Raw genomic sequence first — 24,081 nt, 5'->3', positions numbered from 1 at the left:
GTAAATTTCCCGCGAAATCCAATTTGACCTGCAGTACAGTACGCAAGTCCAGAAAGATGACGCAGGCGCAGTCATGGCCATGTTACACCATCTTTCAAGCCTCAACCCTCCCCACTGACCAGGGGCCAGGCCAGGCTAGGGGTTCAACACTATTGCCTGTGCAGTACTACGACATATCGCTTCACCAAGTGCAATGGCTACAAGAAAATTATTCACCAAGTTAGGCAATCCATTAATTAATATTTATCGCGATTATGAAGATGTATTTACAGGAATAGCCAAAAGTTGCTATAGAAAACCTAGTAGACCGATATTTTTAGGTATATTTGCCGGTGTTTTTGGTTATATTTGGCACCAAAATCCTGATGAAAAGTCCTTCGATGCAGAATTACAGCAATGTGGCAATGCTTTATCCTTGTTAAGCCGTTTAACACGCAATCCTTCATCGGATGCTCACATCGATCGATTATTATATTTGCAGAATGAAAATTTATTAACTTATGTTAGTTTGGGTTTATTCTCGTTAGTTATACGGCAGGACGCTAACGAAATTTGTAAAAATTATGAATATACTTGTCATAATCTTCAATCAGGTTTTTGGACATACTACGATAAAATCGAAGATATCGGCTTCCTCCAAAAATGGTTAATCTTAGATAGGAAAATGATTGATTACGATGTTAATCCTCTAGTAGACTGATTATATAATTTATCGATCAGTCAATGCTCTGCAAATTATGCACTGTATATCTGAATCATACTATCTATCATAGGACTACATTTCAAATGAGCTAGTCTAGTAGTAGATTCCAGATGATTGCTATTTATTTTTTCTTGATATCGACAAAAATCGAATTGGCGATGTCTTGACTACAAAGTTTCCAATGTACAATGCCATTTTTACTGTATTTAATGCTCAGATAGCAAGTGGAAGATGCAAATATCTTTTATACTGAATTTATATCATGAAATTAATGGCTTAAATTGACAATTTACAATGTGATATTCTACTGTATTATACGCGTATTGTACTGGTATATGGACTACTACTAGAAGACGCAAATCTCTGTGATGTTGAAATTTTTTGGTTCATCCAATTAAATGACTTCATTTATACTTTACTACTTACTAAGGGTTTTAATGCATGATGTGGGTAGATGGATAATAGATTCATTCGATTATTTTTCTTATTCACGCAACAGTGGATTGTCTTGTACTGTATAATAGACGGAGATTCAAGAAGATTTCTGTAATTACCTGCTACTGTGTATGCATGTTTATTTATTTGATATTTTGCATAAATACGTGGATAAAGGTAAACTTGAATGCATTTCTGAGGCAGGTTCAAAAATAAGTTCTGCATAGAGTCTATCATACAGTACAGGGAGTTATTGATTACTAACTGATGAAAAATTTACTTTTTAAAGTAATCTTTGACAGTTTTTGCTTTCTTGCGGATAGTAGGTTTAGCATCGCCTTCACTTAAAATCTCGTGGCACCAATCCACGACAGTAGTGCATAGCTCTTGCAAGATATCACTTGGTTTCCTCCCTTTTACTCGTACGCTATGATCGGCACCATCGATCCAATGTAACTGATACTGACATTGCAAATTTTGAACTTCCTTTTCCATCAGTTTTGCGTCGCATAATGCATCGCGCTTACCATTAACAAACAAAACAGGTACACCAGGTTGCAAATGTCTAATTTCGGTAGTCTTGTTAGGTGGATGCAGTGGATATGATAAGCAAATGACACCGACAATAAATTGATCTTTTGCGCGAGTTAATTCTTCAGCAAGCGTTGCTGCAACTCGTGATCCCATTGATCGACCTAGCCGATATTACAGTTTATTAATTAATTTTAATTTTAAAAGTGAACGTCCGGTAAAACGTATCGTGCACAGAAACTTACTTAGCTTTTAACTCATTGAACAAGTATAGCTAGCATTACAACAAATGCTTACAGCGCGTACCCTAGATGCTCAACTGACATGGGAATGCTCCATGACTGCTGAGTACAGTACACAAGAACTGACGGATATCCCTTACCTGCAAGAAAGCACTTTTTCAGTGGATATTCAGTTGACTGCTTCCAAAAGTCCTAGTTTGATAGAATAAAGAATACCGTAAGTAATTACTGTAAGGAGCTGAAATAGTACTGCTAATAGCAACGAATACCAGAACTGAAGTCATTGCGTTAACACGCGTTCGCATGACCGTTGGTTTGCATGTAAAACGGAGACATGCAATGCCGTTCTCTGCCAAATGTTTAGCTAAAACCTTAAGATGTTCGTAGTTCATGTCACCTCCAGCTCCATGGGTTAAAATAACACCATGACCAGATTTAAATCCTTTCGGTGGTATGGTAATGATTGCATCAAGAACTTTTCCTTTGTGAGGAATTGCCAGAGATTTCTTCATATTAAAAAAAATTAGAGTGAAAGGACGATTTAACTCGTTTACGATTATAACAAAACTAGTCAATCAGATGATCAAACTGCAAACAGGTAGAAAATTTACAAGTTTGAGCTATCGTGTAGCACATGCTGTATTTGAACAACCATAAGTTTCGTAATCATATCACAATCATGATGGATAAACCATTCTACTCACACAATATTGTAGATACAACTAGGTCTAACAGAATACAGTATATGCTGGCAAAAGCTAAGCTTAGGGCATTCAGCCCTCAAATCTATCCACGCCATCCTAAACGACAATTTATCTCCAGCAGTTTGTTTTGATGATCACAGCTCTGCAACGTGGCTGAATACGGAATATTTTATCGATGAAACAACAGTAGTTCAGTACGACAGTATCAGATCCACTATACTCATGATATCACACGCATACTAATCGATTGATCAATTCATCTATTGCAAACTTACTTCTTGTAGTTTCGACATCCTTCCTTGTTGCTGAGGTATCAACTAGACGGGGAAGTGTTATCCTAAAACTGCAAATATAAAAAACAGTAAAAACAATAACAAAATACTATACTCAGTATACTTTATAATGTACAGTATACTGTATATGTATATATATAAACAGTATACTGTATGTACAGTATGCTGAGCGTAGCCATAGTGTGCGTATAGATAATGGACCGGTACTGATGCAATAGACTTCCGCCAGTAATATTGTTACAGAGACGGATGTAAAGCCACTAAGACTTGCGGGCGATTTAGTTTGGTTTTCGAGATAAATAAATTAGGGAAATTAAATTCAAAATGAATAACTAATTTTATTCATCGTTTTCTGTAAAGTTGTTATACTTTGTATCACAGACTTCGATATATTGATGACTTACCAGCACGTGTAGTAGTTGCTGTAAGTCAGCGTAATAATAAGGAAACCTGTCCTGTGTAAAGTGATAAATATAAAATCACTTTGAGTATTGAGATTATTACAAAACGCGAACACTTCTAATCAGTTTTCCACAATTATTTGTAATGTATAATCCATTTGATGCCACTTTCTGCTTCTCTTAGGTTTCCGAGAAGTTTCAAAGGATACTTAATGTTACACTGGAGGTTTATTTATTGCTTAGTAGCCCCCTATGATATATTCATTTTTGCCTCTATACATGTAACCCATTCCAAATTATTAAAATACCTCTACTCTCCTGTGTATGAAATGGAAATTGATTTTACAAAATGAAGCTCCCATATATAACTAATATGATTTCATACAGGACTTACATCATATACAGTATATACAAAGCTCTATCCCGAGAGTAATGTCTATTATCCGAGCGGCTAAGTATACAACTGTGCATATTTCCTCTTCATACGGACTGGTTCTTTTGAATACTCGCATAAAAAATTTATCGGTTGCTACTTCGAGCATTGCACGTATGCTACATTCAATATGCAATAAGTAAAATGAACACGACCAAGTAGATACAGTACTAGATCGAAGACTCTTCAATAATAAGCTGACAAAGAGTTTTCATACTGTACTGTAGTTACACATTACACCTGAATTGATGCAACTATATTTTCATATAGGTTCCACCTTCGGCTCGCTCAAACCTGTACAATGTACAGTAGCATTAACTAACGAAAATTTTTCATACGGTATATTCAAGGCACCCTAGCAAGCTATAAGATTTTGTAACAACATATTTAAGCTACCATTCCTGTCATGCTAGACATTCTAATGACCTGCTATATTGTTTATGATTTGAAAACTTTACTGAAAGAGATTTTATAAATACGGTAATAAAATTCATAAATCCTCAGGTATTTTCTTTGGTATCCATAAAATTCTGTACATTAAAATTGAAGCACATTTTCAATCCAATCTAAACAAATTAAAACTAAAATGCCAATCAGAAGTTCAGAACCATAACAAATGTATTTACAGCTAAGATGCATTATTACCAACTTATGATCTGAAATTGCTCAATTAAATCAGTACTACAGTATCGTGTCTATTTCTTGACTTGGCACATTTACACTTATATATAATAAATTTTGAAAATTTAACAATTGTTCGTTAATACAAACAGATGTATAATATTTTGTTAGTGTTCTAACAGTTATTTCTATACATTTTCTAACATGTTCCACATAAACTTGTATAATACACCACAGATACAATGTGAAAAGTATAAGTAGGTACTGGACCCTATAGGGATTAAATTCATCATTAAAAGAGAAGTATAGCGACCAATTGTAGGATATGAATAAATCCTGTCGTGATTGTAGGCTGCTACAGATGCAGATCTATACTTTAGAAGGATGATACGTAATAATCCGGAAAATTTACTTTAGTCTGATGCTTTTTTACAATTTCTTGTATCTTATTTCTTCGGATCAAAAAAGGTGAGCTTGCTCTAGAACGTATCGGAAAAAGTTATATTTTTACATATGTTTGTAATTGAATACATTCGTGCATGTATATATTACTTTCTGACCACTAGGGCCATACTCACGATTCTACTTCAAGGCGTTGTCTGTTGGCAATATTATGTATAGTCTGCCTAGTAAGTTTTCCTAAAACATTTTTGCTAACAGCCATGCCATGAATTAATGGACCCGCTATGCCACCCCTAAATAAATTTATTTATTAATAAAATTTAGAATACATTATAGCGTTAAGATAATACTTAGCTAACATATCAATTACAAGAATAGCACGCAATTTTACTAACTTCGATACTGAGGTCAATGTCAGATGAATTCGATAAAGGCCATTTTGCAAAGGATAAACGAAAATAATGGTAGTTTCCCACTCAACTCCTTTGTTATTCATGTTACTAGAGCTTCCACGCCGGGTTCCATCAGCTTGATGGCTAGCGATACCTAGTTCGCGCAAGGTTTCTTCTATAGGATAGGTTAGATAATCTTCAAATTTTTCAAGCCAAACTATGATAGTTTCATGATCGGTTACTTGACTAGTGGCATTTGGCCGATTTAATTTTCCCCTAGATGTATCTCTAGATAGAACTGGCCTTCGTTTCTTTAACGGAGTCAAGCTTTCGATTTCAGCTAAAGGTGCCATCTCTATGAGTTTTTTAGAAGCATGGCCTAGTTCTACTGAGCTCATATCTACAGCTCTAAATTTCGGATAAATATTAGCCCCCACAAGGACAATGGCAATTTCAGATATCGCGTCCCCATAGTAAAACATCGAGTTCCTACTAAGTTTCTTAAAATCGGACGTCTCTTTGGCGTTATCTGTCATATCAGATGTTTCTATCTCTTCCTTGTAAAGTGATCGTTCATCGGATAAACTGCATTGCCGACTAAATGGCTTTTTAGAATAAACATCAATACGCCAATTCGGATAAGTATTTTGATCCATCGACCACCCCAGAGAATGAACAAATTTGATGAAATCTTTGTTGAGATCATTCATATTATCCTGTACAAAAACATAGTAGATATTGCATTGCTACCTTTCCGAATACTAGTTAATAGTAACGATTAAAAAGTTTAGCTAAGCAAATTTACCATATTACGAACGATGTCACCCAAATTTTTTTGGCCACTTTTGACATAGAGCGTATATACCACTTCGTGAATACGGCACGGAAGACTATCTAAAATTTGCAGTTCACGATTATAATCATCCGAGGCATTCAGCTGTACAAGAGATTTCAAGGACTCATCAGATTCCAAGAATTTATCGGGATTAGCCTAATCGTAATGAAATTGTGTGAGCCGACGGAAAAATTTCAAAGTATTCGATTAAATATTTAAAATTTGAGATAAGGATCCCATACTTGTAGAATATCAAGATTTAGAAACCCTAACTGAGTTAGTAGCATTCTTCCTGCTTTAAAATATTTTTGAGGTCTACAGTATAAATGATTAGTAGTAGAGTAATGCATATTTAAGCATAATTAATGATGAATAGCTTGATAAATATAGTGTGTTCGTGCAATGAACTAACTTTGGCTGTTTAGCTTCGATATTGTCTTTTGGATACGGGATGTCATTGTCAGTTTGCAGAATCTTATCAATATAGTCTTCCTCGATTTCTGCTTGATCAAATAGCAATTTTTTGAACCGGGCTTGATTTGGAGCAGTCTTAGCATCCGCTACAGTCTCTAAAGGAGGAATACTATTCGAACTAGAAATTGTCATTCTGTACATTAGATTAAAGGATACCAAATTACCACATTACTCATTCACATGTTAAGTGCATAAAAACTCTCACCAATCCGTTTTGGGTGCCCGTTCGATATCACTTGGAAAATAACTGTGTTGAATGGTGTCAGGAGAACCTAAACTATCCATTGGAGAAGGTCTACTAATATAACGCAAATTGCTAGCTGCTAATCTCTATGAAGTTAAATAAGATTTATGGCAAGTAAAACAACATTAGTTTTTGGGCTAAGTTTTAATATTGTAAAATTTTTAATAAAACAGGCAACTGATCTCTACAGAGTCAATTTATTTTACTTTATTATATTTGTTAAAGTTATACATAAATACCGAATCTTCAAATGCGAGATGTCTTAGCTGCGTTGTCCATGCATACTTTCCCGTTGCATTTCGTACAATGATAATAACTGTTGGAGGAACTGTTCATAAATATGACATGAATAATGACAGTATAAATATGTGACGAATCTCAAAATTTTTGAAGAAACCAGCGAGAAGAGCAAGTGTAAAGAATAATACGGTACCTCCATCGTCTTCAAAATTTACTTCTAGTAATCCTATGATTGTATTCTTATGTAAAGCGTAATATTTAATATCATCTTTATTAACATTAATTTCCGATGCAGATTTAGTTCCTTTAGTCTGTTGCAGGTTGTTTACGAAATCTAATATATTTTCTTCACTCAGTAGCGAAGAAGTAGTAGATGGGCCACAAGGAGATGGAAAGGCATTCTAAATTAAAAAATTTAGGTACCAAAATATAAATGTTGTGACAGTAATAAATCCGTTAGATACAATAAATTTTACCAGATGATTAAGTAAGTAGAAAAAAACGCTCTCTGCTGCTTCTCTCACTCGTCCTGAGGCCGGCTTTCTCATCTTGTTCCCTAGAAATTTTTTGATTTCATAACCATTTTAAAAACGTATGACTTAAATCATGTACAAATGCATCTATAGATAACCATAAAGTAATTAGTAAAAATTTTATACCTTTTAGAATATCTTGTCCAGCATGACTTAGTTCCTCCTTCACGGAATAATTGATGTATCAGTACTGCTTATATGTAATCGTATAAACTTAAGACAATTAAATTGTATTAACAAACCTCGGCAACTATTCCAGCAATACCTTGTTCAACAACAGCTAGAACAGTTTTTAAGCATTCCTAAACATAAAATAAAATTTATATCCGAGTAGGCATTATGAAAAGAGTTTCAATAATAATCATCCTTTAAACATAAAGTAGTTATCTGGACCTTGTCTTCCATCAGTTGGTTGTGACATGATATCCAACTTAAGAGGCATGAAAATGATGCTACAATCATGGAATGTAAATCACGCGATTGGTATCGAGGTGGGCGTCTAATTTGACTTTCAATATATTGGCATAGGCGATCAATAACCGTTTTGCTTGATAGCGCGTCTACAGTCCAATTTCATGATCATAAAATTATTGTTCTATGTTTACAAACTATTAAAGCTTATTTTTAAATCAAAAAATAACAACTAGTAGTGGAAAAAACACTGTACTATACCTGCAGTAATAGGGACATGGGCAAAGTTTGATAGAACATCCAAAGCCATTAACGTTACGCTAAAATCCCCTTTCCATAGCGGTCCCAATCTTTCCCCAATAAGCAAGACGCACAAATAGTAAAGGCTTATGGGATGATCTGCGATAATCAAGATGAAATGATGGTATTTATCTTAAAAATCACAGAGAAATGGATTAAATACGTAGTAAATAATCTAGCTTCTTAGTTACCGTATTCAGGTGGAATGATCCTTTTCGGAAAAACAAGCTCTACAGGTTCAGGTATAGAAGAAATGCTTTCAACTCTCGTATTAGACCGTGGCTTCAGGGAGGATTCAGCTAAGATCGATGCCGAACGTCTTGATGTTAATGGTGCATTAGATGATGTTGTGCTTAATGAAGCAGTATCTTTCAAAACATATGCCAAAGGTAGCCATTAGTTAGCGATACTTTACTTGTAAGAATAAAATTATAGTATCAAATTCTTTTAGTTTACCGGAATCTACGCTATCGGTTCCCCCGAAATTTAAACTCCCTGTCGAATTCTAACGCGGTGATAAGTTAGTAAAAATTCCGTAAAATTTTAATTCAAATATAATGTTGTCTAGATAATTTTTAGCTACTTACAACATCATCTGAAACTTGAGTTTTCGCAAATTGATTTAAGTCAAATTTGGTATTGTTCCATCGATCGCAATGGCTAACAGTATCTTCGGTTAACAACAAGAATCCACCAAGAAGCATTTGTGTATTAATCGAGTCAGTCTCAGTTTGTAGAGCTTGTAACATTAGGTTAACAATTCTTAAACGAAATGAAGACACTGTAACTTCCATTTGTTTATTCGTGTCACCTTGAGATGAGTCTATATAATATTTAAGTAAGTCAGGTACTTGTTAGTGTTAATACAAGATTTTATCAATTAAATTAGCTTACTGAAGTAATACGTAGCACAAATTGTTTTATTCAATATTGATTATATATTAGTGGTTAGTCAACGCTTGTATATCACAAACATAACCCTAAGTATCTTAGTATCTCACCATAAATTGGAAGATCATAAAAATGAAATGGAAATGATGTTATAGACAGAAGAATGTGTATAGCTGATCGCCTTAATTCCCCTTTTGGAACATTGGCCTCTATTTTAGGTTCTTTGTATGGTAGAATTTTTTCAAGTGCTTGAATGTAATGAGGTAATAGAATAAGTACCCCTTTTAAATCGCATCGAAATAGATTAGCCGAATTGAGAATAATATTAGCCATAGTTTGCCCTTTAGTAACCTGTAAAAATTTTAAACATTTAAAAATGTCATCAACTAGTTTTAACTTGCTGTAAGGGTCATATGTTGCAGTAAATGGTAACTTTTTTATGTCAGCAAAAAATGCTTCGAACAATTAAATTAGCAATACGTCAAGAATAAGATAATTAAGATTGTGTTCAAGATTTAGTTAAAAATTCTTAGTTGAGATATATTTAATTATAAAAATTCTCTATAACTGAGAGAGTATGTCTTATCATTTTGTAGTTACAACAATACTAACGATTACTGTCACTACCTCGTTAATTTGGAGTCCAAGTTTAACGGTGTTATAAAATCGACTAAGGTAATCTATACGATATGTTTTATCGCATCTTTCCGTCGAGAATAAGCGACACAATGCACCACAAGCTTCAGCTTTTCCTGCTTCGAATTCTTTAGCTTCTGCAAGAATCTGCAACCAACATAGATACGTATACCATGTAACGTTCTCAATTTGTAATACAATGATCTGATTCTATCCAATATATGCTACTAGCTCGGTAAGAGTGTAATTATACGCGCATAATCGAAAACGGTAGTAATTAAAAGGAAAAATAGTAAAATAGTATATTCTATTTTAAAAGTAAGGACTAAAACTGCAGATTTAAAGGACATTACTGTAGTAAGCGAAGCGAATACCTTAATTTGAGAGGCCTCAAATAGCCATTGCCCAAGAAGGTGTACAATTGTATTTGTATTGAAACTTGCAACTAACGAGTCAGAATGACTTGTAAGATTTCCAGGATTTGGCAACTCATTTCCTTCAGTAGGGTCAGATATTCTTATGATATCTTTATTGGATGGTAATGCATTAATACGAGTAGGAAATCCTGGGGTCGTCATTACAATAAAATTATGTAATTGACAGATACTGCGACTCTCACAACGCAGAAAAATATTTACAATATTAGACAATCCCTGCATTACTATTAAAAATATTAACGGTAGCTTATTAAGGCCCCCAACTTGACTAAAGTCTAACGGTAATTCACTTTTGTACACCTCTTCCATTAATTTAGGAGTTCGAGCAATTATTTCGTAGCTACTTAATTCAACAGGATTGCCAATAATATGTAAGAATCGAAACCAACTTTGAATAGATTCATTTTTGGATAATCTTCTTATTATGGTATAATAATCCGATTCGAAATTGGAGCTACGCTTATGTGAAAATTTACCGTGTAATAATACATCTAAATGTAGAGTAAGGGTTAAACTTAATTCATTCCATTGTTTAATGAGAACGTCATGATGCCTCCATCGTTTACACATATCATTTAAAGCCTTCCATAATGGAGGCTCGGGAAATGAGTCAGAACATGCTAGGAGCCAAACTCGAAACAATGTAGAAAGTAAATTACGGGATAGCATTTCACCTAAACTTCCTATTCGCAATGGTGGAGCTAATAAACAATCTGTAATCCATAGTAAATATTTAAGGCTGTCGTTCCATGTTTGCCTTGTTAATTTTTTTGCCTCACACAAAATGATCAACATATCATTGAGGATCTTTTCGCAAAGGCCAGCCTGAAAATGGACCAAAATTGGATCGTTGGCATCATCAGGGCGTGGTGCAAATAAATTTCTTAAATGTTGAAATATTTTCCTTGCATAAACCTCAGGTTCTCTAAGAACGGGTTTAGGAATGGATAATTTTGGCTTCACTAAAGCACTAAGCCAAACAGAGTAGATACTAACACATGATAGTAACGAATCTTTCTCAGTTACCGGCAAGGCTAGTCCATAGCAAATAACTTCCATTGCCCAGTCAACTTGGCGACTGGTAGTTAAAATCTTGCATTCTACATTTCCACAAAGATCTTTATTGAACTGGGTTACTAGAACGTTTGTAACGTCTTTACTGACTTTGAGGGGAAAAGTATGTAAAACACTGAGATAGCTGGTGTCGTTGATAATTTCTTGACTGTCGGAAACCCAACCGTTGTACATGATGGCCACAATAATTTATTGAGCGTAGGTTTTTTTCGTTCACTGGTTTCTACTGAAGTATAAAAGAAGATGTAAAAGGGATATTTTAGAAGGTAAACTGTACCATGGTAGAGCAAATTTACTTGAATATTATGCTACCTTCAAAATTGGCAAGCGCATGCGAATTATAGTACTATACTATACTACTGTATACTGTATAATTTGCTGATCAAGTGTGAGAAGCGATCTGCTTGTGGGCACACGCATGTACTGTATATCTTCTTTAAAATGATATTTTAAATGGTTTAAATAAATAGCACAACTACCCATCAGCATCTTAGAATGATGATAATATTGGCACTACTCTTGTTATACTGTACATTCAACAGTCGAGTACAGCGTTCATAATCAATAAAATAATTAATTAATCAATTATATTGTATAATAGGATCTGGGCATTTGACTACATAAAGTACCTTGATATACTGTACACAGTATAGCATAGGAGAAATTGTCATTTATAACATCAATCTACCTATCGCTTTGTCTACTGTAGAGATTCAAGTTCATTCTCCATAGTCTATAAAAAGGATTAATTGGTCGTCAATATTAATTTAACGTATGATGTTCGTTTACAAAACAGTTGGTCAATTCACAAGCGCGGTATATTTGCAAAGATCAACAATGCTATGTAGAAGAATAACTCACTCCAGGTACATGTATAAGATCAATGTCTTCAAAAATACAACAGATTAACAATGATTTTATCATCATGATTGATTCATTTTCTTCTATCCTATCAATAGTGTAACAGAAGTTTATCTCCTAGGCACAGTCTATTGCATCCCAACACCTACTACTAATGGTATTGAATTAAGAGAGCGTTTCTAGTAGTATTCCTTTCATTTTCTTTTACTTTTACTGTACGTCCACTATCTTTGCAAATACTGTAGTAAAGGCGCTGCAGTATTTTACTGAAAAGGGTTTAGGTTTCAAAGATATTAATAACGCCAGTAATAGCTGCAATAAAGTGAATATACTAACAAATTCATTGTCCTAAAATTAATTAATTGACTCTTCTTCATTTCGCTACTACTGTATAACTCTGTGAAATCTAAACGTCCAGCATGTAGACTATAGAGTAGCATGTAAGAGAGACAGTGTCAAAGAAAGTAATGTTAGCAATTTTTGCAATCCCATTTTTCTATATAGCCTTACATGAATTTGGGATTATTGCATACAATAGCAGGATCAGTTCAATCCAGTCGGCAAAATAAAGCCCACCAAGGTTAACAACTTGACATAACTGCTGTCGTTTAATGGTTAATTTCAGTGATTGAATTTTCGTAGCGAGCAAGATTCAACACTAATTAGTTATGCACGTAGGAAAAAAGGCAATGACAAGCTGGAAAGTACACAAGCAACGTCCAGTTAGTAGTGAACTTCTGTAAGCCAGTGGGTGAGACTTTTCCCAATGGGTAATTAGAGTAGAGTACTGTTAACTCTCTGCCTACAGTACCGTACTGTACAGTGTACAGTACACTGAGCCGTACTGTAGGCGTAGACCTGGGAACGGTTCGGTTCGAAGCCGTTCTGATCTGTACAGTACTGTACAGTGTACAGTGTACAGTACTGTACTGTAGGTGTCATTTTACAGGGCAATGGCCCAAAAATTCGCTGGTAGTACTAGGTAGTACTACCGTACTGTAGTGAGGCATCGAACAGTTCATAGTGACTCTATGACTGAAATGACCGGTAAAAGGGATCGGCCTCCTTGGGATTCTTTCGTTAGCTCAGCCTCGGGCTACTCGAGTACGTCCGTACTGCGATCTGTAGTACAGGATGAACGGACTGACGTCAGTGGATTGCTCTCCTTTCTCGATTGTTGATAGACGTCCAGTGGGTGTATTCCTAGTAGCTAATGTTGAAACAGTTTGATTTGATAGCTCTTGTATTTCATCCAATCCAATACATATTATTATTATTATTACTACTGACATGGACTTCGAGATACCCTGGAGTATTTGCTGTACAAGTCCATGCTACTGAGTATACTGTAGTTCTACTACTGTACAGTATTGCAAACCATTTTCATCATCATTTTGGGGGGATTGATTGATTGATTTAATACTGTACTGTACTGTACACTGCACAGTACAGTACAGTACAGTACAATATACTGTACCATTACTACCAATGAGAACGATCGAGTAGCCAGGTCGTTGGATGCTTATGTTGACAAAATCATAACCATTTTTATTTTGAAAATTGAATAACTTTTATGCATTCAATTGGTTACAACGATAATAATGTTTCTTTTTTTCGCAATTACAACCACTTTTCATTCTGAAATGTTAATAATACAGACCCACTGTATCAGGCGCGATACCATGATCATAATACAGTAATTCATGGACAATGATGGAAATTCCTTAATGCAGTAATTCAATACTTCGCAATCATGATAGCACAGTATACAGCATTCCTTGCACAGTTGTACTGACTATATCCTCAAATGAAGATCGATAAATTATAGCTACTCTAATACTGTGCAGTATTTACAAAAGTACAGTAGTACTGTCCTACGAGAACCTTAATTAAAAATACAGGTATTGTACAGTACAGTAGTTTGCGTGATCGTCGACTACATGAGTAGTTAATGGTGTGATTCACATTTATTTATGAGAAAGATTTTTGATCCAATACAGTACTGCACCTGCCGGATGCGTATGTCGCGATGTATGTCCATGTCTGAATTGTTCTTTCTTTTGTTGTCCAATTTATTGATTAATTTATTTACAAGGGGCATCCAACTACTGTATTTATAACTTCACAGTTATTTGTGGAATTTATAATATGTTACCATTACATTGTCGTAGTTTTCCAATCATTGCTATTGATCAGGCAAATGCAGTTGATAAAAGGTTAAAAAAGCAAAAACCGTAACCAGTGTGGTGTAATTGATACCGCTCCTTCAGCCTATCGTAGTTGTCACTTTGTCATCAAGAATCAAGAATGTACCAATGTCATGAGCTTTTTCGTGATTGAATTCAATGGATGTTTTGTATGCAGTTCGATCGTTCAATTGATCATGCTAACTGTTAATCGACAAAAGTTGCTAAACTGACCCTTGCCCGAAAATGGAAAAAGGTGTGTTAATATTAATGATATTACAGTAAGTTAATACCTTTACAACGACGTAAAGTTACAATTGATCAAGTTTTAACCTTTTTCTGTATTGGACATGACAATTTATAAATTATAACATTAATATTCTCATGCACTACAATCCACAGTAAATGAAAATCATTAGGCTTTTAAATTAATGAATTAATTTTAGCCCAAAATTATACTACTGTATTGCACAATATTCTATTGATGGATACGTAACCTAAGCATGTTCCAAAATGCGTCGAAATACGCCATTCGCTCGCTATACGTTATTATAAAAACCGAACACATCCTCCACTTGTTTTACCTCCTTTTTCGTACGATGCAATGATACTGTACGCTAGAGTTAATAACTGTAAATCGGGTTGTTACATAACGTAATTCCCTCTTAATCCACTTTTTTTATAAAAATATCTTATGAGACTCGACAAATGTAATGCAGTAAATGACCCCCTTCAGTTAACATGTTTAAGCATGAACTTAATCTACAATCTAGGTAATTAACCGTCATTAAATTACTAGCTACAGTATATTATAATGAATGTTTACTTACTCCACCACCTTACTGTACAGCACAATTTGCAGTACATGATGTAGTAATGGATGTAGAATTCTTGCTTAATTAATTAGACGCCAAGACCCCATTATATGGCTCTCGCCAACGCAAAATGTCAGTGGTAAAAATCGAACGACCTGAGGATTTGATACGATCTAGTAAAAGCTTTCAAGAATCTAGATGGTTAAGTGAAATTGATAGGTATGTATGTACCAAGCCATGGGTAGAAATGCATTACTGGTATTACCATGAATGCATGCTGATAATTGCCTACAAGTACTGTATATAATATAGTGTACATGTACTAGTGAACCGTGTACAGGTAGTATGAGCTATGCACTCCTTGAAAGCACGATAGGTTTTAACATGTTAACACTCAACAGTAACACACAAGTAACGCGATGTCTTATTTAAACTATCGTAAATATACTGTATAACGCTTCATGTTGCAGAGATCCAGATAGCAAAAATCTCCATAGAAAATACTCTGATTTGCTAGGTTATCGAAATAAATTGCGTTTCCATCACGAAAACAAAAACCGATTTCTTTGTGGCAAGTATATAATTGAATCTTCAACCGATGCATGCTAATGTATATTGAGAGTCTTGATTACAGGATATGAAATAATGGAACTTACCGTGTTTATAATTAATAAAATAAATATATCACAAACATTTTATTAAATTTAACTTACCTAACACTATAGGTGATGCTTCAGTATATGACAATTATTCTCAATCAGCTGGATGGATAATGAAGAGAGCCAGCAGCTTGTTAGGATTTATCTTAAAGAATTGATGCTAATTCAAATTATTGTATCCCTATTACATTTTTTTTTCTCATAATATACAATTCAAGCGTACTAAATGCATATTGTTTTTATAGCGAATATACCAGGACAACGCACTGGAATCATCCCTTAGAACAAGGTTAACATGACTAAACTAATTAGTATTGCAAATTTGTATACTTGTACTTCATTTATCACTGCTTATTCTGTTATACTAGATATTGTTAGCGAGCTTTTCTTAATATAGCAGATGTAATTATGTCTTATATTACTATTATTATTGACTACTTTGTATTGTATAATTCTTAAAACAGTGCGATTTACTGGAGAAATAAATAATCAAGAAATATACAGGAAAAGAAGTAGTCCCTTACCTATTTCTTCAAATTACCGTAGTAATCTAGAAGCGTAAGTTCCACTTTGTATGAGAATATGCGTAAAGTATCCAGAAGTCAGTATCTTTTAGCATCCAGATATTATTGTATGAAGAAGCAGTGAAAGGGTATCAATTATCATAGTACATTTAAGCCACTGTCAGCTATGCTTACTTATTATGTACGAGTACTTATAAGCTTATAGCTTATCTGCTTTATATCAAGATCCTGTCTTTATCCGAGTATAATAAAAGCAGCTTCGATTCTATATCATAATCTTACATATTTATTGAAACTACATGACTACAGCTTTTCTCTTAATTGTAGAAAACATAATATTCGACAAAGGACCTTGACTGCATATGAATTATTCGAAACATCTTCCGCCTCGCGACGATTAGGCGATATTCGACATTGCCAAAGCGAAAAATTTGCAAAAGAAAGGGAATTCACTGGTGTTACTTTGAATGGAATTGAAAATAAATCCGTTAGAGCATATCACCAACAAAAATTGCCTAACTTAACTTCAATGCCACCTTGGCGGAATACCTATCCAGGTCAGTTATTTACTCAGAAAAAGAAATTTGCAATTAAAGAAAGATTGCCTTACATAAAAAATAAATATGAATTTGTAATGTTATGATGTAGATGTCGCAGAATCGGTAAAAGAATATTTCGATCAATCAGATGACAAAGCTTTAAATGTGAGCTTCCGTATTATTACTACTCTATGTTGAGTAATCTCTCCTGACTATAGCTTTCTAACTCTAAAGCTTATTTTTATTGTGATTTTGCTAGTGGAATTCGTGCGACCTAGAAGAATTGAATGATTGGGAAAATATGTTATATCGGCTTTTCATATACAGAACAGATAATATAATTAAGAAATTTGAGAAATATAGACTGTTACTATACTCGGAAATTCTGCGAAGGCAAACACCCCAACAAAAGTAGCGTTACATGATCCCAAAATAATTACTAAGAATGATACCATAACAGTTACAATAAATTCCTGAATTTACGTTTCAATAGCATATTGATATGCATCAATTACGATTAGTTTGTATTATCTTAATTTATTGAATTTTTTTGTATAGCTTTGTATTCTACTTCAAGTGATCTTCTTTTATTAGATTTGCGATTTAAAAATTTTCGAAAGACTCAATTACTGTAATGGAAATAAATGGGAAATATTCAAATTTTGTGATGATATCAGTGTCGGAATAAGGCTTTATATACTGATAAGTTCTCTGTATGCAAGTACGGGTATTCCCGTTTTAAAAGTGCGAAAGTTTTACGACAAAAATTGCGGAGCATTTATAATTTTTTATTCATTTAACTAAAATGTCCTGAAATAGCAAATTATTGCTCTTTATAAGGAGTTAGAACAAGAAATTACTTGGTAGCAAAATCAATGCCACGACTACTGTACAGATATAATATTGTAGTATAAATGAACGTATACATTTAGATAACCAAAAACACATTGAACGACGATTAATAGCTTTCGACTTAGACTTATTATAATAAAAATCATAACTGGTCATTAACTTGCTAAACTATCAAGTAGAGCATGTAGTAAATCTAACTATGATAATCACTTTGTTTAATGTAACCTTTCAGAATAAAACAAGTTTAAACAATACGTATCTAGGCTAACCTACAACGCCAGAATTAGCTAAATATTAACAATGTCTATCGTTGAATGAATGAAATTATGCAACCTAGAACCCTTCAAAGCATCGTAAATGATGTTCATACTTCATCATGCCTGCCACTTAGAACTCTCATAAATACGAATGCATAAATATATTTTATATATACGCGTATATACCGTATCTTGGAACAACACATGAAAATACGTGGGAAACTAGTATACTTAAGAGTATCTTAAACGTTGCATCTATAGATTACAGTACGAATATGTTAACTGTGTGATATATTGATAGTATTTGTATAAAATTAAAGTACAATATAATTTTCAGTGTCAGTTTCAATGACATGTTGTACCCACTCCGAATATATATAGATATGCAATCATGTGGGTCCTGCTACTTTAATACATAATAAAAGAATTTTAAAATTTATAGTATATATTTTTCATTAAAAATTCAATAAACATAAAATCGCGAATAAATTATTAAAATTTAAGGTTAAAATGATATTATCGTAAATGAGGTACATCTTTATAGAACACCCAACGCAATAACAAAGTCGTTTATGATTTATTGTCATCATCTAACGCTTCATTTATAATCATACGGCTTATTGGATCTACCATCAGCGGAAACGTAACATCAAATCGAATAACAAGATCTCCTCGCTTTTTATCATCACACCTTATCATGCCCTGATTTGGAACGACGATCACAGATTTTGGCCTATAATCAAGAAGATGCGTTACTGATATAATCTAAGGTTAATAACAAAACAGCTAAGTCTCGAAACTTACTCAATAATATTTGTTAACTTAATTTGTAGGTCTTTTCCATCAATCGATTTGATTGCTATGCTTCCTCCTGTGACGGCCTATAAATATAATTATATTTATTGGTGAATTTGAATGAGCTTCTAAATTTAAAATTGATTTTTAGTTCATATTACTAAAGTAATTAACCTACATGGCAAAAGCAATAAACATTACTAGACGTAAACTGTGTAAAATCTTACAGTTTTTAGGTCGATTGAAGCAACGTAATGCAAATCGGAATTAACGCGGACAAATCTATCATGAGGCTTTTCTTTTAACGTAAACACGATATCGGCTAATAAACATAAAAATATTTTTCTTGATCAAAATTTATAAGCTAGTAATTTATAAAATATAAGCACACGACGCGTACCAGGAATACGGTTGTGATGTTGATCTCCTAAATTTACAAATCGAAATTGAGTTCCAGGCGGAGCACCCGACTTAACAGTAATTTCTAATTTTTTATCCGTCGTACATTGTTTACAACCAGTAAAATCAAAGATCTAGTAAAAATATGATGGTTAATTTTTCGAGAATACAAAAATCGATGAAAAAAATTTATAGAAATTTTAGCCAGTGACTTTCTTACATTGCGTTTAATTTTAGCTACTTTTAGGCATCCCGAATAAACCTCTTCTAAAGTTACCAACATATCATAGAAGATTGGATCATCTTTTCCAGGGCAAAAATTGCTTCCGGTATTATCCAAAAAGTAATCCATATATTTTCGCTTACACCTCAAGCTCTTTTCAAATTCATGACTAGCTTTCAAGGCATCCAACAATTCTAAATTTGTATGATATTAAGATATGAATATTACCCATCAAATGGTAAAACAATTCTAGACCAAGACCGTGTGATCGATTCTTGTAATAAACGAGCGTGTATTTAGGCTTTATAAACGCTAAGTATTTGTTAATATGACGTTAAAGTTGGGCCCCATCGAATGTATCCTAGTACTTCAGTAATAGCATACGTACAAGTAATTTAAAGTCTATACAAAGTACTAACTGCTGATGCTGTATTTGTTGTATCGTCGCTTAAGTCTTGAAATTTGCACTGCAACACATTAATTAAATTAAATTAATTACGAATTTGGGATGCCGACGCTATTCCAGTATATCAGGAGTTGGGGTCTCATGATATTATTTTACGATAGTTTACAAAACGTTCCAGAGATTCCTCGACATTTAGCCTATAAAATCACTTACTGTACTGTACAGTACAGTAAATGAGTTTGTAGTTATGAGCAAGAAGGAAATCGAACCGGAAATCTTTTATTTCCTGCTCCTGTAGTATCATGTAACACTGCGTTAGGCAGTCATAAAGAATATAGTGAATTAGTGAGGGACTGTATATAGCCTAAAATCGAAGACGTTCGTGGTGAAAGTAGTGAAGCCTTTCCTACCACTACTGTACGTACTTTAGCACTTTACCGCGGCTTTCTCGTACTTGAATTAATAAATTAATATTGCTGTACTGCACTGTACAGTAGTCTGTCAATTAACAGTAAATGAATCCCTATCGAAAGTACCAGTAAGAACTACCAATTGGAACTACTACATTTAGAATTTGAGAGGTGAATATTAAGATTAGATTTACTATTTTTAGCTGCAATCCCTGTAAGTATGTTCGGATCAGGGGCTTTTTACAAGTTCCCGGTCGAGTTGATAGGTCGTCATTTGTCGTTATTGCCGAAGGCGTACCGTACCGTACCGGATGCTCCTACTGTACAGTACAAGACTATGTACTGTACACCTTTGATTTTACGGCCAACATAAAATAAAATCGAAAAGGTAGCCGTATGACTATACTAGCCATATCTTTCTAAAGTCCTACATGAACACTATATAGTATAGCTCAGGCAGGAAAGGCGATAGGGGAGCTGATTTAAGGAGGGTGGCCTGCATGACCAAACGTGTACTGTACTGTATTGTGTTATGACAACAGAAGAGCTACTAATCATGGTAGAATCGGCCAATTTTTTTTAGCAATATTTAAAGTCAGAAAGTACAGTTTTAAAATTTTTGTACACTGCATATCAACAGTAATATCCAATTGCTACAGTTTGCATAGGACTTTTACACTTCTATCAATGACTTTGTCTAAATGCATTGCTATACAGAATAACGAATCTATAAATGGTGATAATAAATGCCAGGAAGATCAGTGTTGATACAGTACTGCAAAGTCAATCGGCGGAAAATATGAATCGTTGTACTAATACTACTATGTTATAGTGTTTGGATCAGTTTAAAGTAATCAATTGATTGATTAATCTTCCAGTTGAAATGATACTTCAAAAGGTATCTGTAGCATACTGTACTGTACATTCCGGGTCGTATGCAATGATATTTTAACTTGAGAGAAGTGTTCGGTTGATTTGGTGATAATTGAACAAAACTATTGGTCAAGGCAACCAAGTCGATATTACGGAACCACAAATAAATCAATCTTACCGTCATAGAAAGTTGCAATATCCTCTTTCAATAAATCTTCTTTCCTTGATATTATACCAGAGTTATGATTCTCGGTAACATCTTTAAAACTGCTATCATTGGGTTGTAATTGTAGAAATTTGTACAAGTCATCCATCATGTATCTCTATAGGTATACAGTATAAAGGGGTCAAGAAAGTATTTCAGTCCAAGGAAGCGATTTTTCGTCAGCCACGAGTCAATTCTTTGAAATTCAAGAATAGTAATTAGTCAGCGTACTGTACCAACTTTCGGTGGAGTTGAGTAAGACAAGTACAAGTAGTTAAAGCCAAAGACTTGTTCCTGCTGGCACACGTTGTACTGTAGTAGACAGGAAAAAATTGATTTTTTTTTGGAAGTGTACTAGGCGCCAAATCAAATCAATACGATCGTTCGATTTTTTTCTTGCACGGTTGATTATTGACCGGATTGAAGGGCAATAATCAATTACTGTACTACTGCTACAATCATTATATGGAAAAAGGCACGATCACCATTGCATACTACTTTTGCAGAATGTTTTCCAGGGAAGAACTTGTCCTTGGGTCGCGAACTCGTGATAACGCTTTTAAATAATAATAATCAATATCAATAATTATACAGTATGTATGAATACTGTGTAATCAATTTCTAAAAATGCCAATAAGACTATCGTAACATACTGTACACAATCCTTCGAGATCCTTCTAAAACCAGAAGTCAGTTACAGTACTAAATACTCTACAGCTACAAGACACAGCACTGTAACTGAAAGTAGAAACTACTGTACAGTACAGTACAGTACAGTACCATACAAAAAGATCATCGTTTACTGCACTGTACAGTACAGTACAGTACTGTACGGGTTTAAGTGTACAGTACTGTACAACAATAGACGACCTACAGTACAATGTCAAGAGATTGAGAATGTAGAAACTGCAGATGGTCACGAAATCCATCAAATAGGTCACGACAAGCCAATACGCTTGCTCAATGCTCATGCCATGCACATACAAACCCATACAGTACAGTGAGTACAGTACTGTACACTACTGTACACTGTACACTGTACTGTAAAAAGAGAGAGATTGAAGTACTGTACTGTATTACAATGCTGTTACTGTTGAGGGCAAATCTTGCCCAATTTTTTTGCCCCTCCATGGGGTAAAAACGCAACCCGAAATGAGTGCAATCGCTATACAAACACTGTATCAGCACAGAATTATTGAACCTGAAAGCCTCCCTCTAGTCGGGTTCAAATCGTGTTTCGGGTTGATTTTTTATTAAGGACACCGGTGTTGACTGTCGTGCTGTCCTTGGACAGTTGGGCAAAATTGTCACGAACGATGAGTAAAAAGACTTCAGTTAGCACGCGAAGTACAGTATAGTACTGTACTCTGTAGAAGCAACTCAGTAGCTACTACTTACTACAGTACTCGTTTTGTCTGAAAAAAAAGATCCATCTACTTGGCATAGAGATACTGTACCATTAACTCAATCATGTTTCATGGACTACTTGATCATTCCGCAATTATTGAGTCGTCGCCGGCATATCCTGCTTTACCGTGGAACTTCTTCACGGTTAATCAAGCTCAAGTTTGATAGACTACAAGTATAGAAAAATAGCTCATTTTTGGCTAGGAATGCTCCAGTCAGTACGATACCGCATACAGTACTGCACAACCCTTACTAACATTGACAGTACTGTACACCGTAGAGTGTACAGTATACAAAATAGATCGATGTCCTGCTGTACTGTACGTCCGATGAAAATCCCGTGGCGAAACGGATGCGTACAGTACTGTATACCGTAGAGTGTACAGTATACAAAATAGATCGATGTCCTGCTGTACTGTACGTCCGATGAAAATCCCGTGGCGAAACGGATGCGTACAGTACTGTATACCGTAGAGTGTACAGTATACAAAATAGATCGATGTCCTGCTGTACTGTACGTCCGATGAAAGTCCCGTGGCGAAACGGATGCGTACAGTACTGCACAACCCTTACTAACATTGACAGTACTGTACACCGTAGAGTGTACAGTATACAAAATAGATCGATGTCCTGCTGTACTGTACGTCCGATGAAAGTCCCGTGGCGAAACGGATACGTACAGCACTAGACTCAGTGTACCGTACGTTGCACTTCCATCATACAAGTCCTATTTACATGGTAGGAAAGTAGAAATTGGAAGGCAAAACTTTTGGGCAAATATTGAAATTACTATCAAGCTGACGTTAGTCAATATTACCGTCTAGGGAATTATTTCGACCTGACTCCAGTACTGCTTAGCGTCTTTGGCTTGAAGAGTAATTTACTGTCAGCAGTAGTATTTCTAAAGGAATCAATCCTATCATTAGATGGTAGTTTTCAAATCAACTGACATTTGTCAACGTAGAACGTCTACCAGCAATTATTAATATTACTGTATTTATAAGCAACACCACACTTGAAATCATTCCTCACAGTCTTAAAGATAGTTTGCAATTCTATCCACTTCACCACTACTCTGCCTCTACTTTACTGCATTACCTAGTACCAGCAATCAAGTTTTTGACTATTTTGTCCAATATTAAAATTAGCTTGTAGTGCTTTTTATTGACCGCGTTGGAAACGTAGCTTGGACACCAATCTTCAACATATCAAGATCGGCGATTCTTCATAGCAAGCATTCGTCAACGTTGGAATAGTTTCTCATATTTTTACAGCTTATATTCCATTTTGAACATCCTAACTTGCAATGAGGTAAGTTGAACGTCTCCAATGGTGTAATTAGAGCCAACTTGAAATGCAATACTGTATGAAAATGGATCGCATTTCGCTGCTTTCATTATACTTGTACAATGCAATGATCCTCCAAATAGCATTAACA

General features: G+C 34.6%; 4 protein-coding genes across 4 annotated transcripts; 2 read left to right on the top strand and 2 right to left on the bottom strand.

The window, feature by feature from the left end:
- Nucleotides 1-193: 193 nt before the first annotated feature.
- TRIADDRAFT_57134 (uncharacterized protein) lies at nt 194-700 on the top strand (the record flags this gene model as incomplete). The annotated part of the gene is made up of 1 exon (XM_002113536.1): nt 194-700. One exon carries the CDS (start codon nt 194-196, stop codon nt 698-700), a length of 507 nt encoding a protein of 168 aa, XP_002113572.1.
- Nucleotides 701-1,414: 714 nt separating this feature from the next.
- Nucleotides 1,415-11,406, bottom strand: TRIADDRAFT_57133 (uncharacterized protein; the record flags this gene model as incomplete). The annotated part of the gene is made up of 25 exons (XM_002113174.1): nt 1,415-1,833; nt 2,052-2,103; nt 2,181-2,417; nt 2,891-2,932; nt 3,313-3,363; nt 4,776-4,842; nt 4,942-5,058; nt 5,161-5,873; nt 5,963-6,148; nt 6,235-6,307; nt 6,405-6,584; nt 6,672-6,796; nt 6,950-7,038; nt 7,144-7,351; nt 7,427-7,506; nt 7,610-7,646; nt 7,726-7,785; nt 7,877-8,043; nt 8,156-8,293; nt 8,386-8,562; nt 8,651-8,699; nt 8,782-9,017; nt 9,196-9,436; nt 9,713-9,868; nt 10,096-11,406. The coding sequence occupies 25 exons, from the start codon at nt 11,404-11,406 to the stop codon at nt 1,415-1,417; spliced, it is 5,211 nt and encodes a 1,736-aa protein (XP_002113210.1).
- A 3,818-nt stretch (nt 11,407-15,224) lies between these two features.
- Nucleotides 15,225-17,231, top strand: TRIADDRAFT_57132 (uncharacterized protein; the record flags this gene model as incomplete). Its single annotated transcript, XM_002113535.1, has 4 exons — nt 15,225-15,313; nt 16,605-16,834; nt 16,926-16,981; nt 17,076-17,231. 4 exons carry the CDS (start codon nt 15,225-15,227, stop codon nt 17,229-17,231), a joined length of 531 nt encoding a protein of 176 aa, XP_002113571.1.
- Nucleotides 17,232-18,495: 1,264 nt separating this feature from the next.
- TRIADDRAFT_57131 (uncharacterized protein) lies at nt 18,496-21,345 on the bottom strand (the record flags this gene model as incomplete). Its single annotated transcript, XM_002113173.1, has 6 exons — nt 18,496-18,658; nt 18,730-18,806; nt 18,948-19,042; nt 19,121-19,253; nt 19,340-19,536; nt 21,210-21,345. 6 exons carry the CDS (start codon nt 21,343-21,345, stop codon nt 18,496-18,498), a joined length of 801 nt encoding a protein of 266 aa, XP_002113209.1.
- Nucleotides 21,346-24,081: the final 2,736 nt, after the last annotated feature.

Source organism: Trichoplax adhaerens, genomic scaffold (assembly GCF_000150275.1).
Source record: "Trichoplax adhaerens TRIADscaffold_6 genomic scaffold, whole genome shotgun sequence".
In the NCBI taxonomy this organism is placed as follows: domain Eukaryota; kingdom Metazoa; phylum Placozoa; class Uniplacotomia; order Trichoplacea; family Trichoplacidae; genus Trichoplax; species Trichoplax adhaerens.
This window is presented reverse-complemented; position numbering and strand designations above follow the sequence as displayed.